Below are 27,661 nucleotides of genomic sequence, written 5' to 3' on the forward strand. Positions count from 1 at the left end.
CAGCTTCACAAGAACCGCTGTCTATTTTTGTCTCCAACTCGCCATACGGTTGTGCTACCATTTGATCGTCCAAAAACAACTGTGAATCATTCAAAGAGCACAATCCGATGAAATGAGAGCAGAAAAAACACAAATATAACAAACTTAAATAATACCTACATGGTGTCAGGGCAATATACATGTTAAATAAGAGGAAGAGGAGCCTGAATTGTTAAAATAAATCCTACATTGAACAAGAATTGCATGACATTCATTGAATGACTGCAGAAACTGGCCACCTCTGTCTCAAAATGCTGACAAAGTGAGGTTTTAAAGATGAGAAAAGATCAAACAAGGAAGTAAACACGACCCTGACCTATCTTTTTGGAAATGTGTTACTGGGATTAGATTTAAAATGGGGAGATAATCGTCCAAACAATAAAAAGATTCTCAGTTAGCATTTAATGTTTTGTAATATTGCCACTTTTATACAATATGGCATGCAAAAGATTTTCAAATCATCTTATTCGGTTAATATTCTCATTTTACACACCGACCTACTTAAAAAAAAGTGTTTTTTCAATTGAAACAGAAACATTTGTGGCCCTTGTTTCATAAAGAATTTCCTAGAAAGATGCTAGATCTTTAGCTTTGACTTAAAGTTACATTAAAGAAAACACTACGTTTCTTTTGGAAACACCGATTCACTGAGATGTCCAGGTCGGGGCTCAGGCTGAAGCCTGATCCAAAGGGGCTAATGGACTTGGATGAGGTTCTTAAAGGCCGTTCCTTTCTAAACTCAACTGAGAGCCAAAGAGGGCAAAAGTCCTCAAGAACCTTAATCAAGTCCAGTGGCCCCTTTTGGTTCAAGCTTTGGACACCTGTGCATTAAGGCTGGCTGCACAATTATCAAATCTTAAGTTATTCTAATAGCTTGGGGGACCACAGACTTGAGGATAGTTTGAAACAATTTTAGTGGGTAGAAAAGACCTTGTAGACAAAACTTTATTTGGATCATATACAAAACTGAAGTGGGGTGGTTGTCCCAGCTCCTCAAAGTTTGATGTATCACCATGCAACAGGAGTAACAAGGGACGCACAAGGTTAAATGGCTAAATTCATTTTTCAAATGGCCTATTATTTTTATAAACACGGGCTTGAAATCCTGGTCTATAATGCCATTTTAAACAGTAATGGCTGCTGCCTTCCTGTCTGAGCTTTCCCCCAGCACTTCACTGGACGTAAATATGAGAAGCTTAGCAGGTAGCGTGTTATATAAACAGTGCAGTATGACGTTTTTTGGTAGTTAAATGAAAAAAAAAGTATTATGTAGGCTTTTAAACGTTGAACTGACGTGTAACTACTCATCCGAAGTGAAAAGACGCCACGTATAAAAGCACGAAATTAGCTAGCTAGCTAGATGCTAATGTTAGCCAGGCTGTACAGAGTATATCAGGCTCACATCACACCTGCTGACACAATGACCCTGTGAGGCATTTGACTGTTTAAGTAAATACTTTCTCCTCTTTGGACTTTGGTCAAATGCAATTTAAATGAGCTTTTAGCTGAATGGGGAATAGACGCCTGGGAAAATCCCTAGGAGTAACTGTTACTCAGCCACACAGGATAAAATCTGCCTTAAACTGTATTTGCTCAACAATGATAACATCTGTATGTCAGCACTGAAGACCAGTCATAGTGCCACCTAATGGTAAGACCCATTCAGTCCTAGATGACATGATTCAGTTAACTCTGTGTGCTTTCTCTTCAGGTTTTGTATAAAAAGACACGTTCAGAGTGGTTTAACTTTTCTGGGACTGACCGACATCACTGTGGTAGCCCAGTCTGTAGTCATGCCATGACCCCGACTTTCAGCTAATTTTGACATGAGTGAAGGACAGGAGCCTGTTGAGTGCAGCTTGCAGTCATTGTTTGTTTGTTTTTTAGTTATATTGCTGTAGTGCCAGTCAGTTTAAGTCATCAAAAATATGTGTCTTTAGTCACTCAAAGTCCCCACATTTTACACAAATGTTACACATCTCCATCAGCTGTGAACATAAGCAGGACACAGCTCTATACTCATTTATACATCAGGTATTTAAGGCTGTGCTAGCTAACTTTGGCCTTAGAAAAGTAGTTTCTCATTTTCAGGATATGTCTTAGTTATAACAAGACTGAGCTATTTAAGCATTTCTGTGTTCATGTAGACTAAGATTTTATCGTCACCCTCTAATGGTGAATTAGTGATGAGAAGGAATCATAGAGCCTGATGCTATCTTGATGATAAAGATAGTAGAGCAAACATGTTATCCATGATTCTGTCTTTCTTGTAGAGACAGATGTTTTGAGCAGTGACATAAAAAAGAAATCACATTTTTAAAAGTGTATATTTAATGGATCCGTAAAAGAAAAGAAAATTGGCTTTCATTTATTATAGCTTCATTTTGGGGGGACTAACATCAAAAACATTTTGGTGCAAATGTGGTTAAAATGTTTGTTTCAATATAAACCAAAAGGTGTCTAATTACGAGGTTGAAACGGTAATAAAAGACTATTTAACACTGGTGATTCTATATAATAAAGTCATGTAGCAATGACTGACAATTATGAATAATTGATGACTTTCACATCAAAATGGTCAGCATGGCAGCAGGCAATTAAAAAACCCCAGGGGACCAGCTGACAGGAACCAATTTAAATCAACCTGACATTTTAAATGTGTCTGCAAACATGGAGAAGTGATGTCACTGTGCACCTGTGGGCAGCACCAGCGGTGAGGATCTGGTGATGTTTTCTGACAATGTGGCGAATGTTCAGGTCTGCCTAATAAAAGACAGCTGGCAGCTGCAGAGGACGTGTTTACTCGGTAAAGCTCCACACCTGCTTCCCTCAGTGCAGGTGAATCAATCAAACGATTTCAAGGAAGCATGAACCTGACTCTGTAAACACTGGCTGGTATTACAGTAAGTGGCTGTTGTTATCTTCTTGTTACAGGGAAATAATCAGTGATCAGGAAAGTTAGCACTGGCACTGAATACAACCATAATAAATAAGAGTAAAAGAGAAGAAAACAAGTAGAGATATTTTTTAACTGCGCTGAAGTATAAAAACACTGATCAGACGTTGTTTATAATGAGAGATGGTCAATACAATCTGAGAGTACCATTCATTCTCCAAAAACCAAAGACACAAACAATTGTCAAATCTCATTGACTGTCAGTTAGACGTGTACATTTGTGGAATTTTTCTTCTGAACATATAAAAACATGCAGTACATTGATACGGCTCAAAAGACTGTATAATGTCAATGTTCATCATGTTCAATCAATGTTAACAACAATAATAATGCATCAGCATTTTTATTGCTATGCACTTGTTCCTGTGATGGTTATGTTTTTGTATAATAATAGGGGTAGATTTTGAATAAGTTTTAGCTTCAGCCTACACTGTTGCAGATACCTTGGAAATTCAAAAATTTCACTTTGATTTTGTAAATTGTTTAATTTGTTGCAAGAGAACTGAAAAACATTTCTTTCATTCTTGTTACAACGTTACAATGCCATTTAGCAGACGCTTTGTCCAGAGCAACTTAAATCTGACAGGTAGACAGACAGGTGTTCCAGGAGTTAAAGACCTTGCCCAAGGGTCCAAGCTGGAAATTGACCATGCACTGTCTGGGATTTGAACCATCAATCCCCCATTCCAGCGATGTAACCCACTAAGCTATCCTGCCCCATCTTTTACATGTTTAAACAACTTTTAAAAAAATGTGACCATTAGGAATTAGTTTTTCAGGGATAACTTCCCTCCATCTCCTTCAATTAATCTTTAAAGAGGTGAATAATGGCTTTAACTAGGTGGGGAAATGTTCACATGGATAACGTGCTTTCCATTTGCTTTGATTATTTTATCTATGTCAGTTCATTTTTATGCACAATGCTAGAAAACATAGTTTTCACATGTGAAAACATCAGGGGCATTCCTGCATAAGAGAGTACTATGCACTGCCGTCATTTTCCAACAGGACCATGCCCCTCAGTTGGACTGAAATTGATATGTTCTGAGACACACCTGCCTGCAACATGGAGAACTTTCAAAAAACTTGAGGAAAACAGGAAAATATCTGTTTTAATAAAGGACATTAGGACTCAGTGCAAATCCATAGGGTTTAGGAATGCAAAACATTGGATTTTTGCAGATTTTAACAAAATAATTTAAGCTGATACCGATATAGATACCCATAAATGCATATAGATCATACCTAAAACTTAAGACCTTTAAATACACTTTAAGTAGTAAGGAATGATGATCAATCAATCAAACAATTAGTCTTTGTTATTATAGTGCCATTTCATAACTGAAACTATCTCAAGACACTTTACAAAGAGGGCAGGTCTAGACCATGCTCTCTGTTGTAGTCCATTATAAAAGACTAGTGTTGTGATGAATAAAGAAAAGACTTCAGCGGACCCAAGTCTGTTGGTTCAGCCTAAAACTCCACTAACTTATTTGTACATACAGCCAATATTTACCGCTGATATAGTCAGATTTTATAACCAGAATATTGTAAATTTCGACAGAAATCTGCCGATACCGATGTGGTGTTTGCACCAGTTAAGGGTGTACTTAAAGTGAGATCACACCCAGGCTTTCACTGAGTATAAGCTAGTTTGATTTTAACACTTACTAACCTTGTTGCCTCCGGCTGATTTCTAATGTGACAACTACACACAATAAAGCTCTAAAACTAACATGATTTCATAACCTGCCATACCATATAGACTGTTTCACATATCAGCTGCATGGGATATGTTTCACATATCGTCTGATTTTGGGAAGGACAGAACCTTTGAATAAAAATCTCAAAAGAAGACTGCACAGACGTTCATTTATCACAGATCGTCCTGACTTCACTTGAGCAGTGTGAGTGCTCAAGTCTCTGCCACCATCAGTTTGTACAGTCTGACCACATAAATCATGAGCCCTGGACGTGATTTGTAGTTGATTCACGTACAAAGTGTGAGCTGAAATTGGATCATGACTTTAATAGAGTTGGCTTGAAGTTGCACGGTGTACCCTGGCTTTAAAAGCAGAAGCTTTTATCACTGGTATTAATGTCAAAAAACACAGTAGTGGAGTTTGATCACACTAAAAAAATGGATCCACCAGATAGATTCCAGATGACTCCAAAGAGTCTGTGGCTGTGAGTAAGTGTTGAATATGAAAGTAACACCACAACATAGAGAAGAGAGAGATAGGAGAAGTACATAAACACGGTGACACATGCTAGCTGACTGACCGTGGGAACTCTTCTCTTGGGAGGTAGTGGTAGAGGTGGGTTGGAGGACTTGCGGCTAACCACGGCTCCGATGGTGGATATTTCCCTTTCGAACAGGGCTTTGACGGTACTGGTGTGGACCAGGGTGAGGTGTGGAGGCTCCTTGGCTTGCATGCATGTGCGGATGTACTGCAAACAGGATAGGAAAAGAAATATATTCACCCATAAGCATAACTATCAAATAAATAAACCAGGTTCTATCTCATAACCTGACTTTCAGCAAGTGTTTTGCTTTAGATTGTTTTTCTTTTAACTCCAGGACTCAGTATTAAAGTCAAGTGGTCTGAGATTACAGTCAGCAGATAAAGTCTGAAAGGGAGCAAAGGACAGGGCTTTGACTTTCATATGTATCTGGTGTAAATTCTGAAGATTTTGTACCTTCAATTATTTGTTATAAAATTGATAAAAATTATGCTTGAGCAATTATAAAAGAAAAAATGATGTAGGTCAGGCTATGTCACGTCTGATATCAGTCTGGTGACAGCAGTAAAAGGTACAAAATGTAATCATGTTGCTGCTGTTTGCTTTGGTAGATCACCTGGAAGCATCAGTAAAAATATCCATCTATAAATAACCACTTCTGAACTTTTGATAGTAGCTCTTACTAGTTTGAAATGTATCTTACTTTCTACTTTTCTCTGTCACTACTTAGGGAATTTAATGAGTGTGATTTGCTAAATATGCATGACTTGTACACTATTAGCTTCAATATTCACAATGCACTACTCATTAATGCAAGCATCCACTCAGCCAATTACATGGCAGCCACCAAAACATTTCAGCAAGTCACAATTAAGATGATCTGCTAAAGTTCAAACTGAGCATGAGAAAGAGGAAGAAATGGGACTGAGTGATTTTGAACGTGCCATGGCGGTTGGTGCTAGATGGGCTGGTCTGAGTATTTCATGAACTTCTGTTTTACAGGGTTTTTCCACACACAACCATCTCTAGGGTTTACAGAGAATGGTGAGAAAAAAAAACATGCAGCAGTTCTCTGAGCCAGAATGCTGAGCTGATGGCAGAGGTTAGGGGGAATGACTGTGTCGAGGCCATACTGACAGATATTATTTACAGCCCACGGTTAGGAAAGAGGCACACCTTAAGACATAAAAATATTTTCCTGGTGTTGGTTCATATCTTAATTTTAGGGTTGTGTGTAGACCTGATGGATTGTGCAAGTGGATGGATTTGGGCCTTTCTCCCCCCTCTGCTTTAGGTCAGAGCTGCGACATACATTTTGGTAATTTAAGGGTATTGATGAGATAAGGGGTGCACAGATACTGAAACCAATATTGGGTATTGGTGCTGATACCGAGCCTAAGTATTTGTTCTTGTACTCATAAACATGGCAGATACTGTACTCGGTATCATTTTAGGTTCACTGTCAGCCTCTTGTGAGTATGTAGTGGGGTGTAATATTGGTAATATCGCTGTACTGCAGAACCAGAAGCATCTAAATACCATCACATCTTTGTAACATTTAAAGTGTAACTGTTCTTTAATAAATGCTGACGTCACTTTTTTTTTGTTTTACTAAGTCTTCGTTTGTTGTTTCTTTTTTTTTTTAAAGTTCTAATACTGCGGTGAATACCGTACCATGGGCTTGCTACTGAGGTATTATTGTACTGTGAGATATTGATACATCCCTAGTATGTAGCCAAAGTTTGAAACATCCTTCAAAGTTTTGATATTTTAACATAAATCAGGGTGATGGGGGTCTCATGTGAGAGTGGGAGCGGAGCAGTTTTTCAAAGGCAGTAATCATTATTATTCAAGTATCAGTATAATTTTCAATGGAAGCTTTTTGTTAATAAATCCTTGAGCTAATTTTGGATCTGTGGCCGCCTTTTGTTTTGACTGCTTGTGTTAACACCACTCAGCAGCGGCTTTTCTGGAAGTTTTAGTTTGTTCAAAGCCACTACTGGTTGGTTGGTGATGGTAGGTTTGGAAGTCTGATCACAAACATGTATGGCACAGTCAAAGTCGCATAAATCATCTTTCTTCCCCATTCTCATGCTCGGTTTGAACTTCAGCATTTTGTCTTGATTTGATAATTGCATTAATGAGCGGTTGAAAAGGTACACAGAAATAATAAAGTGATCTGTGAGTGGGTATTTAAACCTTATAATAGCTTCTTTTCACACTTGTTGATCTCTATCAGATATCAGGTATCTGTCTATAACAAAGCCTGACCTCAGATCCTCTTTAGATGACAAACCCTTTTTCACCGTGTGCTATTAATGCATTTGTAAATATTAGCTTTTGAACACCTGCATTTGCTTATGCCATCACACATTATAAGTCAAGTAGAAACATGACTGAGTGACTCAGGAATATTTATAAAAGACCACAATTCATGTGGATCTTACAGATCAAAAGGAACGTTTTTGGTCAGTAAATCTACTGAAGTAACAATAAAATGTATGCACTTTAAAACTACTTAAACATGTAAGTCTTTAAGGTAACCTAAGGGAATGTTGTTGCTATCCTTCTGTGTTAAGGACAGAAAAAACAAGCCATCAAAAGTGAAAATTGTTCACAGTTTGACATCAGAATTGACTTACCATTAACACTGAATGATGTGTCTTTATACAATCAGTGAACAGGCTTTTGAAGCTATTAACACATTGCTCTATCACAACTTAAGTGCCTGAGATGAAGAATAATATCTCAGGCTACAAACATTTCAGAAAGAATAGTTTAAAAGGGCAATCTCTGCTATTTCTGGACATAATATCCACACAAAGGGTGAAACAGAGGGACTTACAGGGCCTATAAAAAGTGTTCACCCCTTTTAGAAATCAATTATTGTCAATAGTATTTGGCATTTTTTGGAAAAAAACAAAACAAAACAAAAACTTAAATTACTAAATTACAAAAAACCCAATTTAATGTCAAAGTGAAAACAGATTCCTAAAAAGAAATGTCAATCAAATAAAAAAAAAATGTTATGTAAATTAAGTGACAGCATAAATAGTCACCCACTTCAAGTCAGTATTTAGTAGGTTGGCTGCAATCACAGCACTGAGTCGTGTGGATAGGTCTCAATCTGGCTTGGACAACCGGACACTATAGCACTTTGGAATTTTTACCTTGTATCTGTCCCCTGACCTAGACTTTTCAATAACTTTTCCCTGATTTGCTTGGAGTGTTCTTTTGTCTTCATAATGTAGTGGTAGCCAGGAATACTGATTAACCAGAGACCGGACCTTCTGGAAACAGGTGTCTTTATACTACACTCACCTGAATTGCACTCAGGTTATCCCCATTCCACTAATTGACAGACTATTAACACCAACTGGCTGGACCTCTGTTGAATTTGGTAAGTCACTTTAAAGGGGATGGATATTTATGCAATCACTGATTTTACAATATGCATTTTTATTATTTATGTACTTGAAATAATTTTGTAGAAATCTGTTTCACTTTAACATGACTTGTTTTTGCCTAAAAGCCAAACAATAATGACCATGAGTGATTTATAAAATAAATAAGAGGGTAAAACATCCAAGGGGGTGAATACTTTTATAGGCACTGTATAGCCATCCAACTGTGTCTGCTGTGAAAGCACTGACCTGGTACTGCCAGAGGGGGTGATCTCCACAGAGGAACTCCAGACAGTGGCTGACCCTCAGCACGTACTGACCCCGCCATGCCTCCTCCTCGGGCCCATGGGTGGTAAGCCACTTCCTCACAGCCTGCTCCATCAGCTCCGTGGGGGTGCAGGACGATGGTACCAACACACTGGCTGAGTCCTGCAAGACGACAGATTCTTTCTAGTGTTTATCTTAAATCAGTGTCTAATCATGGCAGATCTCTGTTCTTATTTTGTTAAGTTTTTCTTCAGTCAAATTTGGACAAAATTATACAGGAAAGTCATGAGGAAAGTTTAATGAGAATACAGAAGGTAATGAAGAGGAATTTAAAGACAGTGAAACATTATCTCTCCCACCTTTCACAAACAGATAAACAGTATAACATCAGATAGAGATGAACAGTAGGAATGTCCTATAATTCAGTGAGTTAATGTCAGTCATCACTTCACCACCTGTGCGTTTGTGGCTGAATGAATTCGCACTATAACAGATTGTGTGCATAAAATTGCCTGAGCATGCATATGAGCCCTTCACACATTGCTACAGCCTCTCATATGTTCTGAATACTACACCGCTCACTGCTTCCTTCTATTTATAGCACAGCAAAGACCTTGTACCTGAGATTGAATCATAATTTCCACAAGGTTATGAAAAACTGCTACCCATTAGTAACGAATGACATAAAATAGAGCCGTTTTCAGCATATTAAAAACAAACAGTGCTAAGCTCAACAGAAATATTTTTATTCACTTTCCTAAACTATTTGAACAGTATTCAATACAGAGAAGACGGACAAGATGCTAAATTGCCAATGCAAAGTAAAAAAACTTTAACAGCATTTTAAACAAGGTTAATAATTTTAGAATTGTCATTTTTTAAAGTGCCATAACTAACTGTATGTATTTTTAATAAAAGTGAACCCTTATGTTAAAGGGTAATCTTCACAAAACACGGGGTCTTATTCTCTAGGCAAGACAACAGAAAGGGATTGCAATAAAGTGGCCTATACAGAGACGTTTATAGCCTGGACCAAACAGAGCTTTTCTTAATGCATTTGCACTGATTTGCAGAAATTTAACTATGAAAAGTTACTAGTCACTGAACATTTTCACTAGCCTCAGTTTTCTTGTTGGGAAATCATGTTTTATATGCTAAACCTGGCAAAGCTGGTTGCATTTATACACAAAAGTGCACAAACACACAGTGAGGCTGAGCCATTTTGTGGTCATTTTTAGGAAATTTTCCCCTAAAATTGATCTTGCTGCAATACAAATCTAATTCAGAAACAATAGCAATGACAGCCAAGCACATTTAAATTGAAACACAGGTTGCAACACTGAAAAACCCACCAGTGTGGCTTGTGGAAGTCGCTGTGGTTCTCACCACAGCTCAAATCCACCCTCATTTTGTGCAAATATATTTAGAAAGCTGCTTCTTTAAATAACTGTGGTATTTAAGGTGTCATATTATTAATCAGTATCAAATAATTCAGGTGAAAACAATTATCTGCTTGGCTGCCATATTTAGCTTCATAAGCTGCAGAGCAGACAGTGCTGAGAGGATTTAGAACCTTGAAGTAGTGCAAATCTTTACAGATGGGAAGAAACCTGATCCAAAAAAAAAAAAAAAAAACTCTAGTCATGGGAAGAGTATAATTTTATCTGCTTGTCTTCACTCAGTAGACCGGAATATTTGATCTGGGAATTATCGAAACAAAACATGAGTACTGTTGTATGTCCAGTAACAGGTGAAGAAGTTGGCCTGCCGTAGCATATTCTGAGAACTGTTTTCTGAAAAGGACGCATGGATTGCTGAACAAGCTAGGCTAACCTGTTTAGCCATTCGAATCCACATTTTTTTATAAACTAACCCATTTTTTCAATTACATCATGCCTTCTAACTTTTCACTTAAATGTAATAATACATTTCAAACTGCCTAACCCTCTGACAGTACTTCTTACTGACTGATAGATCCTGCAATATTTTATATCAAAGTGATTATTCTAACCATATTTCATATAAAGCTGATAAATACATGGCTCACCATACACCGCTAGATAGATAGTGGCTTGTTTGCCAAGTTAGCACACTGCCATACAATCTCTGAAATCCACAGCAAAAGGCACATTTTTTCAAGATACTCGTGGCAACTTCCTGGACAAAAATATTAGGGATGGGAGCACATCGGATATCCCATTGAGTAGTGATCATCACATGAGGCACCCCACATGGTCCCATCTAGCCCCCAGAGCATCACCAAATTCCGAACATGTGCAGAGGAAAAGATAGGTTGTGTGTGTTTTTTTTTTAAGATAAGCTCCTAACAGCTATTAAAACAACTCCAAAAACAACTGAGATTGAAAGTTTCATCAAAATTCCAATGTTTCATCCATTTTTTTCCGAAAACCAGCAGTTACTAGCAAATAGGATGCATGTTAAACATAATTTTATCAGTAAAGTCCTGATAAAACTGCCATTTTCTAGGTCAACTTTTGGCTTCTGGAATATTTAGCTAAAACATCTCAATCAACCCCTTCTGGCTGGCTGGGATAAATAGGACTGATCTCACTGTTAGAGCCTAACAAATACATACATTTGAAAGAAAATCAAAATATCTAAACAAAAATATGTTGATGAGGCCATTTCAAAAATATCTTTAGTTATCTTTAAGGATCGGCCCCGAAACTGCATGTATAGCAAAAAGCTGTCCCTTGACCAAATGTAGTTGATGACCCCTGCCATAGAGATTCCCATAGGACTCAAAGGCCTTCTAGTTGTTTCCCCTTCAGAATCAAACACAAGTGGAAACAAGGGGTAATTGTCATATACACTCACTGATCACTCCACTAGGTACCCTTTAACCTGCTTTTTCATGTGAATATCAAAATCACCCAATCACATGGCAACAACCAATGGATTTAAGGATTTAAAAATGGTCCAGACCATGTGCTGAAGTTCAAACAGAGCATCAGGACCAAAAAGGTGATTTAAGTGAATTTGAATGTGCCATGGTTGTTGGTGCCACACCCACTGGTGTGATTATTTTACAAACTGCTGAGATTTTCACAAACAAGCATCTCTAGGGTGTGCAGTGAATGGAGACAAAAAGAGAAAATATCCAGTGAGCAGCAGCTCTCTGGGCTAAAATGCCTTATTGATGGTAGAGAGAATGACCAGACTGGTTTGAGTTGATAGAAAAGCAAGCAGATGTAGGTGGGCTACAGTAGCAGAAAACCCTACCTGCTGTCATTTCTCCCAGCTAAGAACAGAAAACTGAGGCTACAATTCACACAGGACCACCAAAATTGGACCTTGTAAGACCTGAAAATGAAGCCTGGTCTGGGTCTGAGTTTCCAGCCACTTAGATAACTTTTTTCCCCACTATTCTGATGCCCAGTTTGAACTTCAGCACATCATCTTGACCATGTCTTTTCCCTAAAGGCACTGGTTGCTGCCATGTAATGGGGTGATTTGTATTAATGAGCAGTTGAACAGGTGTACCTAATGAAGTGGTCAGTAAGCGTTTATTTTAGAGCACCAAACCACACATGCACACTTCCTCTTATATTGTGGTGTGTTGTGTCTGACCCCTCAATGAGACTTCCTGCTTGTGTGCACCTGAGCGCAGAAACCCAGATGGCCAGTTTCTGTTTCTGTGATGCTGATTGAAATTGATCTACGGAGGCCTGGGTGGACCTGACCATCTGCTTTTTAATGAAATAACATTAAATTTTTGACAGAAGCAAAGCGAGAGACAAAGACAGATGGAAGGAGGGGAATCGTTTTAATCAGTGCCTCGTCCCTTGAGCTGCCATGCTAATGTGTGTGCGTGTCCGAGAGGATGGCATAATTTCTCTGATGATTTTGACCCACTTAGTGTTGTCACGTGACTTTCTTTTTGGCCTCAGTCACGTGAATTTTTTGGAGCTGCCAACTATGAGCAGAAAAAGACAGAGCTGAGGCAGCAGAGTCATATAAACACTTTAGATATTAAAACAAAGTGGTTTTATGTGCTGTAGAGGTGCACTGAGTCAGGCTTTTGTGTTGATGGGTTATCAACATATTGTTTATTGTTTTCTCTGGTTTAATTAACAAGAAACACGACAAAGAGCCGAAGATGCATACAGTAAATAAGCCATCATCCTAAGTGACTTCTTGTTCTCTAAAAGGCAGTATAACCATCATCCAGCACAATGTAACATTAATGCATGCTGTCAATGTCATATTGACTGTAATCCCAATAAACATAAAAGCTCCTTATTATTTTTAATGCGATTATTATTACCCCCCATCACATCATTTTAATGAGTTTATGGTGTTCTTTAATTCATAGTCAATGAAGATACATTTGCTGTTTCCCCTTGCTTTGCATAATTGTTGCATCATAGGTGCTCTTGTAAATACACATGCCGAAGCAGCTTATTCCTGAGGGCTCTAAGATTCACCTTTTGCTGCTGTGGGCTTCAGACTCTCACCTGAGACTGGTCGAAGTGGATGATGACTTTCAGGTCAGCCTGCTGGTCGTTGAGCCCGTCTGTGATGGATGTCCCTGCTGTGGGCTCCAGCTGAGGGGAGAAGCATGCCTGCATCCACTCTGAACACGTCATCATCTGAAATCGCTGCATCCTCTCTTCACTTATACGCAGCATCTTGTAGCGAAAGTCCTTCACCTCCTGGTCATTTATGGCATCGAGTTCATGGAGACCTGGAGACAGTCAAACAAAGATGTTGTTATGTGGTTGCTTTAAAAGTGAGATTTTCAGGGAGACGATAGATTGCAGACCCTTTTTATGACTACTTAATATAGTTACTTAAAAAGGCCTTTAAATCATTAGAAATCTTTTAAATAGGTGCTAATAACAACTCAAACCACATGTATATCTCTTTTTTCCAGTATTTCTCTTGTGAACTCAGTTCTTGCAGCACTTTATCTCTAGACACAGTGCTGAGCAACTTTTAGGTATGGTTAGGCCAAAAATTGAGGCTGAGGCACCATTGAGGAGGAAGCAGGATTGACAAAATCCCGGTGCTCTGGATGTCCTTGCATGTTGACATAGGCATGGGAAAATAATCTGTTGAAATTATAACAAAATCCACACTTTTAGGGTAGTTTAAGGGGTGGATGTGGCAAATAAGCATGGCCTAGGGTTCCTCATTAGGGTTGCCTCATAGGATTGCCACAAGCCCCTGGTCATTGAATGGTTGGATGTCCCAAGGGCCCAAAAAATGCCAGCAGTCTCTGGGCGTATCACAAGGGGTGAAAATGCCCAGACAAAAAGAGATGCCTTTTAGCTTAACCTGCTGCTGAGCAATGCACGAGTTGACATGTGTCCAGCCAGTCAACCTGCCTTCAGATATCACCAAAAGCCAGCGGTACAGAGCTTATCTTATTTGTTTCAAAAGCAAAGCTTAGAGGGTCTATGAAGTGACTATATTCATTTCCTCTTATCCGAGGTCGGGTCACGGTGGCAGCAGGCTAATCAAGTTGGCCCAGACTTCCTCCTGGAGGATTCAGAGATGGTCCCAGGCCAGATTAGATATATAATTCCTCCAGTGAGTTCTGGGTCCACCCTGACGCCTCTTCCTTGTTAGACAGGACTGGAAGACCTCCACAGGGATGTTCATGCTCCTCACCCTGTCTGTCAGGCTGAGGCCCAGCCACCTGCCTAAAGAATCTTATTTCAACTGCTTGTACCAGTCATCTCATTCTTCTCCCCCGGGTTACTGGAACTCCTTGACATGGGGCAAAGTCTTACCAAGAAGATGAGGAAAGTAATACACTGTTTCCCAACAAGTTGATTCATAAACCCCCTATGAACCGGCTACATCATAACAGTTACCTTGCCTGGTAGCAGGAAATATCAGAGCCCCCCCCAGAGCCAGCTTGGATGGGTGAGCTCTACAGGCGAGGGCTTGGTGGCCGGGCTTTGATTAAGAACATGGCATCCACCACCTGCAGGGATGGACATTGGGGTCATCTAATAACCTGGCTGGTTGGCAGGTGAGGATGGACACCTGGGCATTCTGACCTTAAGTGGTGCAGACTGATAAAAATGTAGAGATTTGTCCATGTTTTCATTAATACATAACCTGTTAGCTACTTGCTAACTTGTTAGCACAATCAACAGGAAGAAGGTCCACAGGAACAAGGTGAAATGGGGCACTGTCCTGTAGTTGGACATGCTCCCATCAATTAATCAACCGTCCTGCTATGCGTGTAAACTGGGACAAGGACAGTTGTCTAATTTAATTGCCTAATCAAGCTATAATTATATCTCAACTTTACAGTGCAGTTAACTGTGACTGATTCTAAATGCCACTATTCTTCAAGCTTTTAAGATTTTATCTCTGCACCCTCCAGACTCTTTGTTTCTGTGTTTTTATCACAAGGTTTCTGCACAATACTCCGTTGGTAATGAAAATAACACATTGACATTTAAAGCCAGTTAACATTCTTATGGCCCTCAGCATTCAAATGATGGACTCTCTACCACATTAGCTGCTCTGTGAGGTGAAATACAAACAAGGTCACAGAGTGAGTGTATAATAGTATCTGCATGGGGTAAGGTGTGCGTGACAGGTCTGTGGGGTTCCACTGGAAAACACCACTTAAGTTTGATAAAAAGCTCCTACAAGATCACGTCAAACCAAAGCGGAGCCAAGAGGAAAGCATGTCGATAACAAAGGAGTCTCCTCCAATTAGACAGACAGACCCCCTCCCACCTCTCAGTTCTTCCTCTGACAAGGTTTGTCTCATTCACAAGAGGGCTGAAAATGTGTTTATATGAGATTTCTTAGAAAACCAGAGTAAACAGATGTGTCTTTGTATTTATCAGTAGAACTAGTGCATCTCAATAAATTAGAATATCATGGAAAATTTCATTTTCCTGTAATTTTATCTAAAAAGTGATACTCTTATAAATTCTGGATTCACCATGCACAAAATGGAATGCTTCAAGATGTTTTTTGCCTTAATCTTGATTATTACAGCTTACAGCTCAAAACTAGTAGAATATTGTGCAAAGTCAACTTTGAAAAGGCTTCCAGAGTTTATTCTCTCACTCTGGTTTAGAGCACATCATCATGGGAAACACTGCTGACGGTTGTCCAGGCAGCAACCATTGACACCCTTCACAAAGAGGGTAAGCCATTGATGGTCATTGCTTAATGGGCAGGCTGGTCTCAGAGTGCTTTATCAAAGAGAAAAAGTAAAATACAAAAGTAATTAAGCATGTCTTTGCCTGCACACAGGTATATTTTCATACAATAAGAGCTTGTGGGTTATTAGAAGAGATCATTGTTATTACATTGAGTCTCAATTTCAATTTCATTAAAAATTCACAACTTTTCTCAATTATTTCAGTGACTTAGACTTTTCTTGAAATGGAAAAAATCTCTTAATTTCCTACAGCTGTTTCTAATTGCTTGTTTTTATCCACTAACAATCATATGCTTTATTAAATACAGCCTTGAATGACAGGAAAGAAACAAGTGATCATTCTTTTTCAAATGGATTTGGTAAATCTTTGAGTATGCAGTGCAGTGAATCAACATTTAAGTATTTTTGTGTTATTTGTTGAAATGCTCTTTAAATCAAAACTGCTGTGACAAAAAAAGGAAAAAAATATGATCTATCACCCCTTTTTGGATGCCTTCCTTTTTTGTAAAAAATCTTTATTCAATATATTATGCACAATACATTGTAGCATATCAGTACAGTGCAATAACAATTAAAAATAGGGTGCATTGTATAGTTAAGAGAATACAATGTATAAAAAAGAAAACTGAAGAGGCAATTTTAGATGCCTTCTTTCCTGCCTGCTAGCACATGACATTTGCACTCTGCAAATGCACGCACTGCACATGCGCAGAGTTTTCCAAAGCTGCAGCCAGCAAGCTTTTGCACAAGAAAGTCACTAAAATGTTTTTGGATATTGTTGAGGTTGAAGACGTACGGACTAGGACTACGTTCCTCTGGATGGGGTAGATGGCCTGCACACCTCCAGCAGATACAACTATTAATATCAGGCTTTAATCTATTATCATTATCAAAAGTGTTAAAGTGAAACTAAGAGTTGCTCAACTCCAACTGCTTTAATTACCAATATCAAACCTCTCCATTTCATTATCTTTAAAGCTGCTTATCAGTCTTTTTCTGTGCATGCTTATTGCTGCTAAAACTAAACAGATTGTTAACATCATTGCAGGCCTTGCGGACATATCGAAGGAAACAAAGCGTAAATCTATGGCCAGGGCAGCCATTAATTTCATCTTATTTATTATTGTTGCTTTGTTTTATTTGTTTGTCTCTATCCCTCTCTCTTTACTTCTCCCCTCTAGCCCCTGACAACCCCAACACAGCTTTTCCTTGCCACTGTAAGTTTGCTAGGTGTTTCTTACTGCTGCTGTGTTCACGGTGGATTAATAGTTTGTCTTTGTCAAGATCATAAGGTATGGTCTAGACACTACCTTTATGTATGGTCTTTATAAAACCTTTATAATGAAGTGGCGCTATACAAATAAAAGAATGATTGGTTCATTGATTTAATGTAAGATTCACAGCAAATTTTGACTTGACCGTAACTGGTCTTGCAAAAACTAGGGATGGGACCGATCCGATCCAGTATTGGTATCGGGTCTGATATGGACGTAATTAATAGATCGGATATCTGACTGACGGCACCGATCCAAGTGACCGATCCAAATCCATCCCACAGTTTGCGGTAGACCATGAACGCACCGCAGTCTAACACGAGACAGTCTGTGTGTAACTGAGCTAGTATTAGTTAGGATGTTCTTAGCGGTATAAACTTAGTCGATTAAATGTAAATCTATATTTAGAATAGTCAAAACTAGTCTAAAGATGAGAGAACACAAAGAAGAGAGGGTGTGACGTTAGCCTGATACGCTCAACAGTGTGGCTAGCATTGAAAGCTAGCGCCGCCCGCCTTCGTTCCTCTTTGCAGATTAATATCTTGCTTTGATATTTGGCCTCTTTTCACTTCGGGTGAGTAGTCATACGTGAGCTTAACCCTCGACAGCCCGCATACCACTGTATTTCCATTTACTACTTTGGAAAACTTCCGTTCCGCAGTCTTCCTACTATATGCTAACAGCTTAGCCACCATCGAGTTCTCATTGTTTATATCCGGTGAAGGGTCAGAGAGGAAAGCTGCGGCCATTAACTGAAGCTACAGAGGTCTCTAGTGGTGGGAGGTTCATTAAAGACAGTATAGACAGGGATTTCAAGCCCGTGTTCATAAAAAATGATAGGTAATTAGTTCAACCGACTGTTAAACTAGTAGTTTAACCTACTTGAGTTATGCTATTTAGTAGGGATGCACCGAAAATTTGGCCACCGAAAATTTTCGGCCGAAAATGGCCCAAAAGTGCATTTTCGGTTTTCGGCCGAAAGACTTTTATCACCGAAACAACAAGGCCGAAAAACGACGTTGTGATGACGCAAGCAAAAAAACACGGCCAGCACGCGCTTGGTGCAGTGGTTCTCAAATAGGGGTATGTGTACGTGAAGGCACTCCAGGGGGTACGCGAGATTTTAAATACATGCCGGCTATTTAAGAAAAATAGCGGCTTTCTTTGCACGTCAGGAGCTACACGATTTTGCGAGTATATTACATTCTAAAATCACATTCGGGCTGCGAACGTCTGCGGTGTGTTTTCTCTGTCCTCTGATAAACAGTGATATTTATTGGAGCAGAAGATGAAAGGAGGTTTGTCCCTCTCTGTTCTTCACTCCGTGCGTAACGCGGCACTTTTACGCACAGCCAGGACGTCAGTGCCGTTTTTTTCACTGTTTCATTCAAGTTTGTACGAGGAGGGACTGACTTTTCATTCATTCCATGTCAAATATGATCAATAAGAGTTATAATATTGCACAGCTGAGGCTCGCTGTGAGAGGAGTTAACTCTCTCCAAAGCACACAGACTGGCTCACCTGTTTGTGTTCAAGACTGTTCAGAGGAGTCATTTAGCTGGTTGATCTGGAGCTTTTATAAGTTGTATGTCTGAGGTCAGAGGAGACTGTGTTGGTAAATATTTCACTAAAGTCCCGTTAGTTTAGAACCAGCTCCAGCTGTGTGAGTTTCGCTCCGACGAGCGCATATGGTGGTGGTGGTGCCGATTTTTAAGGTAGACAGAGGAACAAAAACGTCCTCCTCTCCAACACCAACAACAACAATAATAATTGTTGTATATTAATGGGAGCGCAGATGGTTGAGTGGTTTAAGGTGCTACCCATGTACGCAGGCGGCCCGGGTTCGAATCTGGCCTGTGGCCCCTTGCCCCATGTCTCTCCCCACTCTCTCCCCTGTTTCCAAGTCTATCCACTGTCCTTCCTCTATCAAATAAAGGCTTGAAGAGGCCCCAAAAAAAATCTAAAAAAAAAAAAATAATAATAATAATAATAATAATAATAATAAATATATATATATATATATATATATATATATATATATATACACATATATATATCGGAATCAGTATTGGTATTGGCACATATTTATTGGAATTGGATCGGAAATGAAAAAAAGTGGATCGGTGCATCCCTAGCAAAAACCTTGAGAAGGCAGTGCATTGGATTGTTCTATTTGACTCATTTTCTAGCCACTTCTTACAAAGTTGCCCACCCAAAGTTCAGGTCTTTGACAATAAGGAATAAAGTATATCTTGGCCTTTTGCAGAAACATACGTTTTGCTGCAGAATCAAAGTTTAAACAATTGTAGAACCACTGCAATGAAGAAGTCATTTCTAAAGTATTGGTTGATCCCCTCTGCTGCTCTAAAAAACCTTATCTCTTTCTGAGATAATGCACAGTGACAGGTGAGGGGAGGGTTAGACATGTCAGGAACACGTCCAGTCAGACAGCGGGGCCTCTGATAGGAGCCAGCTGCAGATGGACCTCGTGTCTGATGGCTGGGGTAAAAGTGCTGAGTATGAGAGCTGCTTATTGTACAGGAGGAGGTGCTTACAGCTTGATGTGTGTTGGGGAAAGATTTACTGACCCACTTACTAAGTTGTAAGTGCTTTCCTTTATTGGCAATGTCAAACAAGGACAGAAAACGAATCCATCAGGGAGGGAGTAATGTGCGTGAAAGCATGCATGATAATCCTCTCCTTTATATTAGAGAGAAATAAAAGTTGTGTTGCTTACCCTTGCCAATTAGCACTCCTATTTTGGAGTCCAGGAGGCGCTCTGCTCGGCCACAGTTGCGCGTCACAAGCTTGAGGACTGGTAGGAAAGGGCGAACGTCGCACAGACGGCGAGTTTCGTCCTCCAGTTCTTCGTGCACGGCTGCCTGGTTGACGCACTCGAACATGTGGCTTTCCATCTCGCCAAGGGTGGAAAACAGTGGGAATGACTGAGCCTGCTTCCATAAGAGCTGGAAATGAGAGGAAAAAGTTTCACTTAAGTGCGTCTGCATGTCAAAACAAAACATCAGGAAGGTGTTTAAGCTTCCAGGAGGATCAATTAGACAATTCCTTCCTTTGACTGTGTACAACCAGAATAAATAGCATCCTCCAGCCAGCTTTAAGGCATTGTTTTCGGTGGAGTTTAACCATGCATGACTTAACAAAAAATGCAAACGCAGTCTTAAAACTAAAAGGGACAACATATAATTACATAACATTGCTACCAAAGTGCAAGTTTCATGATTAGGAACAAACATGAGTCATGGCAACATGACACATGTCTTTGGTGAGACGACCAGGATGTGAATAATACATTCAGAGGCCGATCCAGGCGTGATTCATGTCCCTGTGCTCCCACAGCGAGGTTAGAGAGCTCTGATGTGGCGCAAACAGGTCACATATGCCCTCCTCCTAAATATCTCAATCTCCAGGAACACTCGTGATTTCATGTCATGTTGATCACATCTCTCCACTAACCATGTGTTTACAGCAAAAAGGATTCTTTATATGATGTTCCCAGAAACCATTTCATAAGATTGTGTCTGAAGATCACTGCTATAAACATTAGTCACATAGTAATATTCAAAAGCAAACTGTCTCTACTCACTACACATACATAGAAAGTGCAAATGTTCAATGGTAAGTTCCACAAAGGATTTGAAAGCTTGTGCTTTCTGGGAATTCCTATGTGCTCTAACATGAATGTAACAGAGTCATTCATAAAACTGCTCTCATCCGGTTCTTGATATCTGATGAAGAACTTAGTATGGAGCTCCTGGAGGCACAGCAAAGTTCAAAGTTTAACTTCACCCTTTTGCTACGCTAACAGGCCATCCCTCATGGCTTCCTCTTCATTGCCCTCTCTCCTTCATTTACGCTTCCTGTACATGGTGTTTGTGCTTCCCTGGGGGCATGATGATCTTTTATCTGTGGATACCAACACACTATCTTTTATGCATCTACATCCACTTAAACTGAGTTTTTAGTCAAATAAACGTAAAGGCCTGAACATGCATATCCTTAATATTTAGTCCCATGAAGATAAACAAAGTTCTTCAAATGTCACAGTGATATCATATAATGTTGGTTTGAGTTGGGTTACCATTTTTCATAGGTTTCTCTGGGGATAAAATGGCATGTCCACAAGAATTCATATCAGTTTCTACAGGTCAACAATTAAAATCATTCTCTAAGCATGATGGTTTGGTTTGGTTTGGTAACAATTCAGCAAAGAACAATAAGCTTATTTAGGAAAGTAAAAACAGATCACCAGGACTCCAACCATCCAAGACAAAGTCTGCTTTTATATCTTCCTTCAAATGCCTTCAGTGAATCAGGGCATGTGCCACCTGACTCCTGGAAAGTTTCTAGCTCCAAGCTATAAGACCATTAAACAGTTGTTTATTTTTGCAATATTAATTTTAAGATATTTTAATAGTAAATTTTAACTCTTATAGTACTATTAATTTATATTTGATGATGTGTTTTATTTATTTCTCTTTCTGTCATTATTAGTTTAGAGGGATGAGAAGTTGATGGGGTAAAAATGCATTTAGTTGCATTGACTGAAAATTGAAGTAATTTGAGTTAACCCCTTGAGCCCTCAGCTATTTTTTTTTAACCCATTGTCTCTCCTGGAAAAATTGTCTTAAAAACTTGTGAAACATCAACCCTGTGATGTACAGTCAAGCTCTAAACATCTTATTTTGGTGAAGTGCACTGATACTTACTGGGTATTTTCTCTTTTTCACACCATTTTCTGTCAACCATAGAGATTTCAAATAGAATATTTAGCCCAAATTAGACCAGTTCTGTCGTTTCAGGATGCTGAGGTTCTTATTCACGCTTTTGTTTCATCGCATTTAGATTAATGTAATATCCTTCTGTCAGGCTTGCCAAAAAAGAGTCTTCGTAGTCTACAGAACGCAGTGGCTCATGTTCTGACCAGAGCAAGTAAATATGAGCACATTACTCTAGTGCTGGCCTCTCTTCAGTGGCTTCCTGTTCAGTTTACAGCAGACTTTAAGGCACTACTGCTAACTTATAAAATTGTGAATGGCACTGCACCAATGTACCTGGCTGATTTGGTGAACCTGTATGTACCTACTCGTGTTTTGTGTTCCCAGGGGACTGGGCTTCGGAGTGTCCCAAAGGTCCATAAAAAGACAGTTGGTGAGTGGGCTTTTTCCTTCCACCCACCAACACTATGGAACAGTCTACCTGTGGAAATTAGGCAGGCATCCTCCCTTGATGTATTTAGAGCAAAGCTAACGATCCTCTTGTTTACTGTTGCGTATGAGTCTTATATTGTTCGTCAGTTTTTTATGTTTCAATATATCTGTTGATTCTTTAATGTTTTTATTGTCAACTTTTTTATTTGTATTCTTTTAATCTCTATGTAAAGCACTTTGATTGAAAGCTCTTTATAAATAAATGTAGTAACTATATTATTATTACTATCATTTCATTATTGTTTTATTATTATTTCTGTTCTACCAGTAGATCATCAGTTTGTGAAAAACTCAACCTGCATGTCTGGCACCAACAACCGTGGTGTGTTGTCCTGCTTTGTCTTTCTTTTAGCAACTTCCTGAAGAATTATTAATCTGCCACCTCTGTCCTTCACAAAATCAGCTGCAGTCCTGCATGATGTCATGAGCTTTTCGTGTGTAGATGTGCTGCTCACAAACAACGAAAATCCCAGCCGGTGTTACCAGCCAAGTCTGAAAACAGGCATTAGATAATGTCTGACGGCCCAGCTGTGTGGCTGTGTTTGCTTGTAAGTGTTAAAGTGTGGTCTGTGGACTGTGTTTTCCTTTGTTAGGACAATAGGCATGCAAAGACAATGGGATAATATATGGGCACACATTTTATTGAAAGCTACTGTGAGAAACTTTCAGCTTGTGTCAGTTTAATCACTCCCCACAGACAAAGTGATATTTCTTATATCTTTGTGGATTTTACATGTGTAAGTGGGGTTTTATTGTGCAAGTTGTGCTTATTTTCACAGTTAAATGCATCACAAAAATATGTGATTATTTTTCTGGATTGCTGGGTTTGCTTGGTTTGATCAATATATTTAGTTATCATTTTCCATGTGTGAACAGACTATTGCATCCTTTTACTTGTTAAACAGCAGAAATGGGTGAAAAGGCTAGGATATTGACTTGACACCACGTTTGCAGCTTTAAAAATGATGCATGGGCTTTGATAAGTAGGCCAAATGACTATGCCTAGGGCTAGAAGGCTGCCTGCTGTTTAACCTTGGGTTCACATTTGCATGTGCATCCAACGGCGTCATGGGTGGTCTTGAAAACATACTTAACTATGAATGACTCACTATCACTGGAGGAAACCTCTATATGGCACACAAGGGAGCTCAGGACATATAATACTACCAGATGTGTGAGATGTAAACAACAAACATGACACACTCAGTGTGGCTACTAGACTGTTAATTCAGGGACCAGAAGTGGAATCAATTATGAAAAGTAACATCGACCAGACCACAGTGTCTGCATTTGGTTTCTTTAATATTTTCCTTATGGTGCAGACATGGTCCTGGTGTTTTGGTTACACTCGAGTCCGAGAAAATTAAGCTTGCAAAGCGGATGGGTTGGCCAAACTCCATGTCTGCCATCAGGCAGATCCATCTTACAAAGCTCCAGTCTAAAGCTACTGTGCCAAGTCCAAAAACTAAACCAATCAGCATCATTAGAGGAGAACAAGGCAGTAGCTACGAAGGGTTTTAGTTGTACCGGAAACCGAAAGAAAGTTAGCTTCGGTTTTAGTCGCGGGAATTAACACTGTCTACAACCTTATTTTGTCTTTGTGCTCTGATTGGCAAATAATGTGACGGACACTTTGTCAAGTCACCTTCCAAAATTTTTTTTAAGGTCCTGCTCTTCCCAAACACTGTGTACGGGACGTTTCCCAGATGGATGTGAAATATATACCGCAAAAGAGAGATATATGAAAAATAACTAAGACGCAAGCAGATTTTGTCTGACTCCACCAAACTAGTCATGCTCCGGTCCCTCTTTCAAGCTGAACGTCGTAACTGAAAGCTCCAGTGCTTCTAATGTAAAAAAAGGTATGGTAGTTTCTCATTGTACTGTCAAAATATGGCTTATTCATTAGATTTTTATTTGTTATAAAAACTTTGAAAAAATGCAGCTGCAAAGACCACCAAAAGCCATAAGCTTACAACCAAAACTCTAACCATATTTCCACTTATTTGGCAGAATTTTACTTAATTTATCTGTCACCAGCTAGTTTAGCAGGCATGTTTGTCTCTGTGTACTGTCAATAACCCATTGTAAAGATTTGGAAGATTGTATTCTTGAATTATGGTTTGTTAGATATTTTTTCCATTTAAACCTAAACCAGCACTGTAAATCAAACTCTTTCCTACTCACCAGTTTGATGTGCTGAATGGTGGCCTCGCGAGGAACATCCATCTGGATGTAGATACCAGTGGGCAGAAGAAAGTCCACAGTGTGGATCCACACCGTCATGCATCTTAAACTATTCCTCTGGCACATATTAATGAAAACTTGAAAAGGCATATGTCCAGGAGGTCTGTCATGGCAGGAGGCATGGCAAGGGGCAGCACACACCACCTCAACCATAAGGACCTAGAGCAGCAGAGGACACAAATACATTTCAGATCCACTGTCAGGGAGTGTAATGTATTATACCAAGCATCATTTAAGTAAAAGGCATGATTTCACACTCTTGTAGTGGTCACTTGGAGGTTTAAACAGACTAAATTATCCTCTGATCTCCTAGACAGAAAGTTACATCAGGAGTCATTCATCCTATGTGATCTAAAGCTAAAGGCTATGACATTTCATGTGAACACGCTATAATCACATGTTGTGCTGACTGCAAACACTTTCCCGGAAATCTCACAGCTCAGGGTGTTATTCCAAAATGTCATTAGGTCATTCTTTTAAGAAAACTCGGATCTTCAGGCCAGTTCTAACAGGGTTTGAAATACTGAGACACGCTTGACTTTAAGTCACAGACCTGACACATAAAGTTTAAACACAGTCAAAAGCATGAATCATCATTTGGAGAAAGTAGCTCCTGAGGAGAAGACTTGTATGTTTTGCAGCTTAAAAGAAAAGAAAATTCAAAAATACTCCATATTTTGATATTGCCATTGAAAAAATTGAATAAAATCAAAGGCCTTGTTTGTGCTTCTGTGGATCCCCATGCTGTACACATTCAAAATATGTTTTTTTTTTCCTGTATTGTGTCTGAGTGAGATCAACCATTTTGTAAAAAAAAAAAAAATCCCTCCAATTTCCATATAAAATATTATCAGTTTGTTCTACTATTTAAAAAAACAGTTGAGAGGAAAATAAAACACAGTTTGGCAAACCAAATAAGGCAAGTAAAATGAAATGCAAAGCACTTGCATGCAAAGTGACCTCTAAATTTCTTACAAACCTATGTACTAAAAAAAAATGGTGCAAAGTGAGCCCAAAATCTGCAGCAGGGGACAATGATTGCAAAGTGACATCAGATTTTGATAACAGGAGAGACCCCAAAGGTATAATGACAGATTTTTTTTATAGTGTCTCCAACCTCAAAACTTAAAACGTTGTCTGGTCAAACACAACTTAGAGCAAACAAGTTAAATATGGTTAGCTGTTAGCTACCTGCTACATCCACTGTTGTAGAAATTTTGTTTCAGCTACTCTACTTGACAGTTTAACCATGGTAGGTTTAACAGGAAATGTACTGTTGCCATCTGACATCAGTCTATCTTTACTAGGGATGCACCAATCCACCTTTTCTGGTCCGATACCGATTCCGATACCTGGACTTTGGGTATCTGATACGATCCGATACCAGTGTTAAAAGAATAACCTGCATGCCCTACTGTAAGATAAGACTGGTAATTGTTTTGGGTTAAAGGCAAAAAATGAGTACATATAGATTACTGAAGTTTATATTTATTTAAACTATAAAGTGTTTAAATGTTTACCAGCAGTTTGGTAAAAACAACGCTTCAGAACTTACAGAAATTACTATTCAATTGTAAACTTTTATACCCTGTCGACTGGTAATGCAGCAAAAAACAAAGAAAGTGCATCAGAGGTAACATTCCAGTACAAAACTGTATTACACAAGTGTTTTTAACCACATACTGTAAAAAAAAAAGACAATTCTGTGAGAAAATAGTGCAAACAACCTTGTAAAAAAGGCTTAGAGCTGGTTGCCTTAATCCAGTGGTACGTCTGTGCTTTTATTCTGCCAGTTGACCATGTCTGTAACTTGTGGAATACAAATTCCAGGAGATAACCTACCAGCTTTGAGGGACTGGATCAGGCCGATACCCAATACCAGGATCGGTATAGGTGCATCCTTAACTTTATACTTCACATTTACTATTGTTGCCATGGCTGTGTTTGTTGTGCTTCCTCAGTCAAATTGCGTCCTTATTGGCTATGCCTGAAATGCCAGATGGATTTGTTTCACACATCCATCTGGGAAAGCTTCAACAGGAAACATTTGAGAAAAGGCACTCGGAGTGTGATTGGATGAACGTTCTGTCTGTCACATCTCTACCGGCAATCAGAGCAACAAAACTCGTGACGTAGGAATAACTTTTTTCATTTTTGAAAAGAAAACAACTCACTGCTGTTCTTTGTTCTTCTTTTAACTTGGAAATGTCAAGTTCTGATAAAACTTACGCTTTAGCTAACCCTGCAAAGCAGATGGATACGCCCGTTTCCTGGTTTTTCACTGGCAAATCCATCTTGCAAAGCTCCCATCTTAAATGTTTGGGCCTGGTTAGAAAGTGACAGGACGAAATCATGTGCGAATCTGCATCTCTGCAGCAAGAGCTGATGCAGTTATGGAGGAAGAGATTAGCGTGGATGCTGCTAAAGCGCCAGTTTTATCAGAACTTGACAACATTTCTTTGTTAAAAGAAGAACAAAGAACAGCAGTGAGTTGTTTTCTTTTCAAAAACCACAAAAGTCGAGTACTTACATGTCTATAATTGCCATGTTTCGCGTTATCCCTCACTTGCTCCACACGCGCAGCTTGATAGTGGCTATGTCACGTGTTTTTTTGCTCTTATTGGCCCAAAGAGACGTGACAGACAGAGCGTTCATCCAATCACACTCCGAGGTTTTTCCAAAGCCTCTGCCTTTTCTCAAACGTTTCCTATTGAAGCTTTCCCAGATGGATGTGTGAAACAAATACATCTGGCGGGTCAGGTTGCGCTTTAGCAGCATCCACGCTAAGCTCTTCCGCCATAATTGCACCGGCCTCTTGCTGCTGCCTGCTAACGTCACGA

The 27,661-nt window shown here is 39.2% G+C and overlaps 1 protein-coding gene and 1 long non-coding RNA gene across 2 annotated transcripts in view; both read right to left on the bottom strand.

Annotated features, from left to right (window-relative positions):
* pik3cb (phosphatidylinositol-4,5-bisphosphate 3-kinase, catalytic subunit beta) overlaps positions 1-24,837 on the bottom strand; it is a 58,264-nt gene extending 33,427 nt beyond the window's left edge. The window contains exons 1-5 of the mRNA XM_041805741.1: positions 24,762-24,837; positions 20,084-20,312; positions 13,389-13,618; positions 8,893-9,072; positions 5,279-5,446 (exon numbers count right to left, since the gene is read on the bottom strand). Of these exons, the coding sequence (XP_041661675.1) occupies positions 5,279-5,446; positions 8,893-9,072; positions 13,389-13,618; positions 20,084-20,312; positions 24,762-24,803 (849 nt within the window). The 5' untranslated portion in view covers positions 24,804-24,837. The remainder of the gene's footprint in view (positions 1-5,278; positions 5,447-8,892; positions 9,073-13,388; positions 13,619-20,083; positions 20,313-24,761) is intronic.
* A 71-nt stretch (positions 24,838-24,908) lies between these two features.
* LOC121526417 overlaps positions 24,909-27,661 on the bottom strand; it is a 68,833-nt gene continuing 66,080 nt past the window's right edge. Inside the window, exon 3 of the long non-coding RNA XR_005993316.1 lies at positions 24,909-24,980. This is a non-coding gene — a long non-coding RNA (uncharacterized LOC121526417). The remainder of the gene's footprint in view (positions 24,981-27,661) is intronic.

The sequence above is a fragment of the Cheilinus undulatus genome, linkage group 2 (genome assembly GCF_018320785.1).
Source record: "Cheilinus undulatus linkage group 2, ASM1832078v1, whole genome shotgun sequence".
NCBI classification, from domain to species: Eukaryota; Metazoa; Chordata; class Actinopteri; order Labriformes; family Labridae; genus Cheilinus; species Cheilinus undulatus.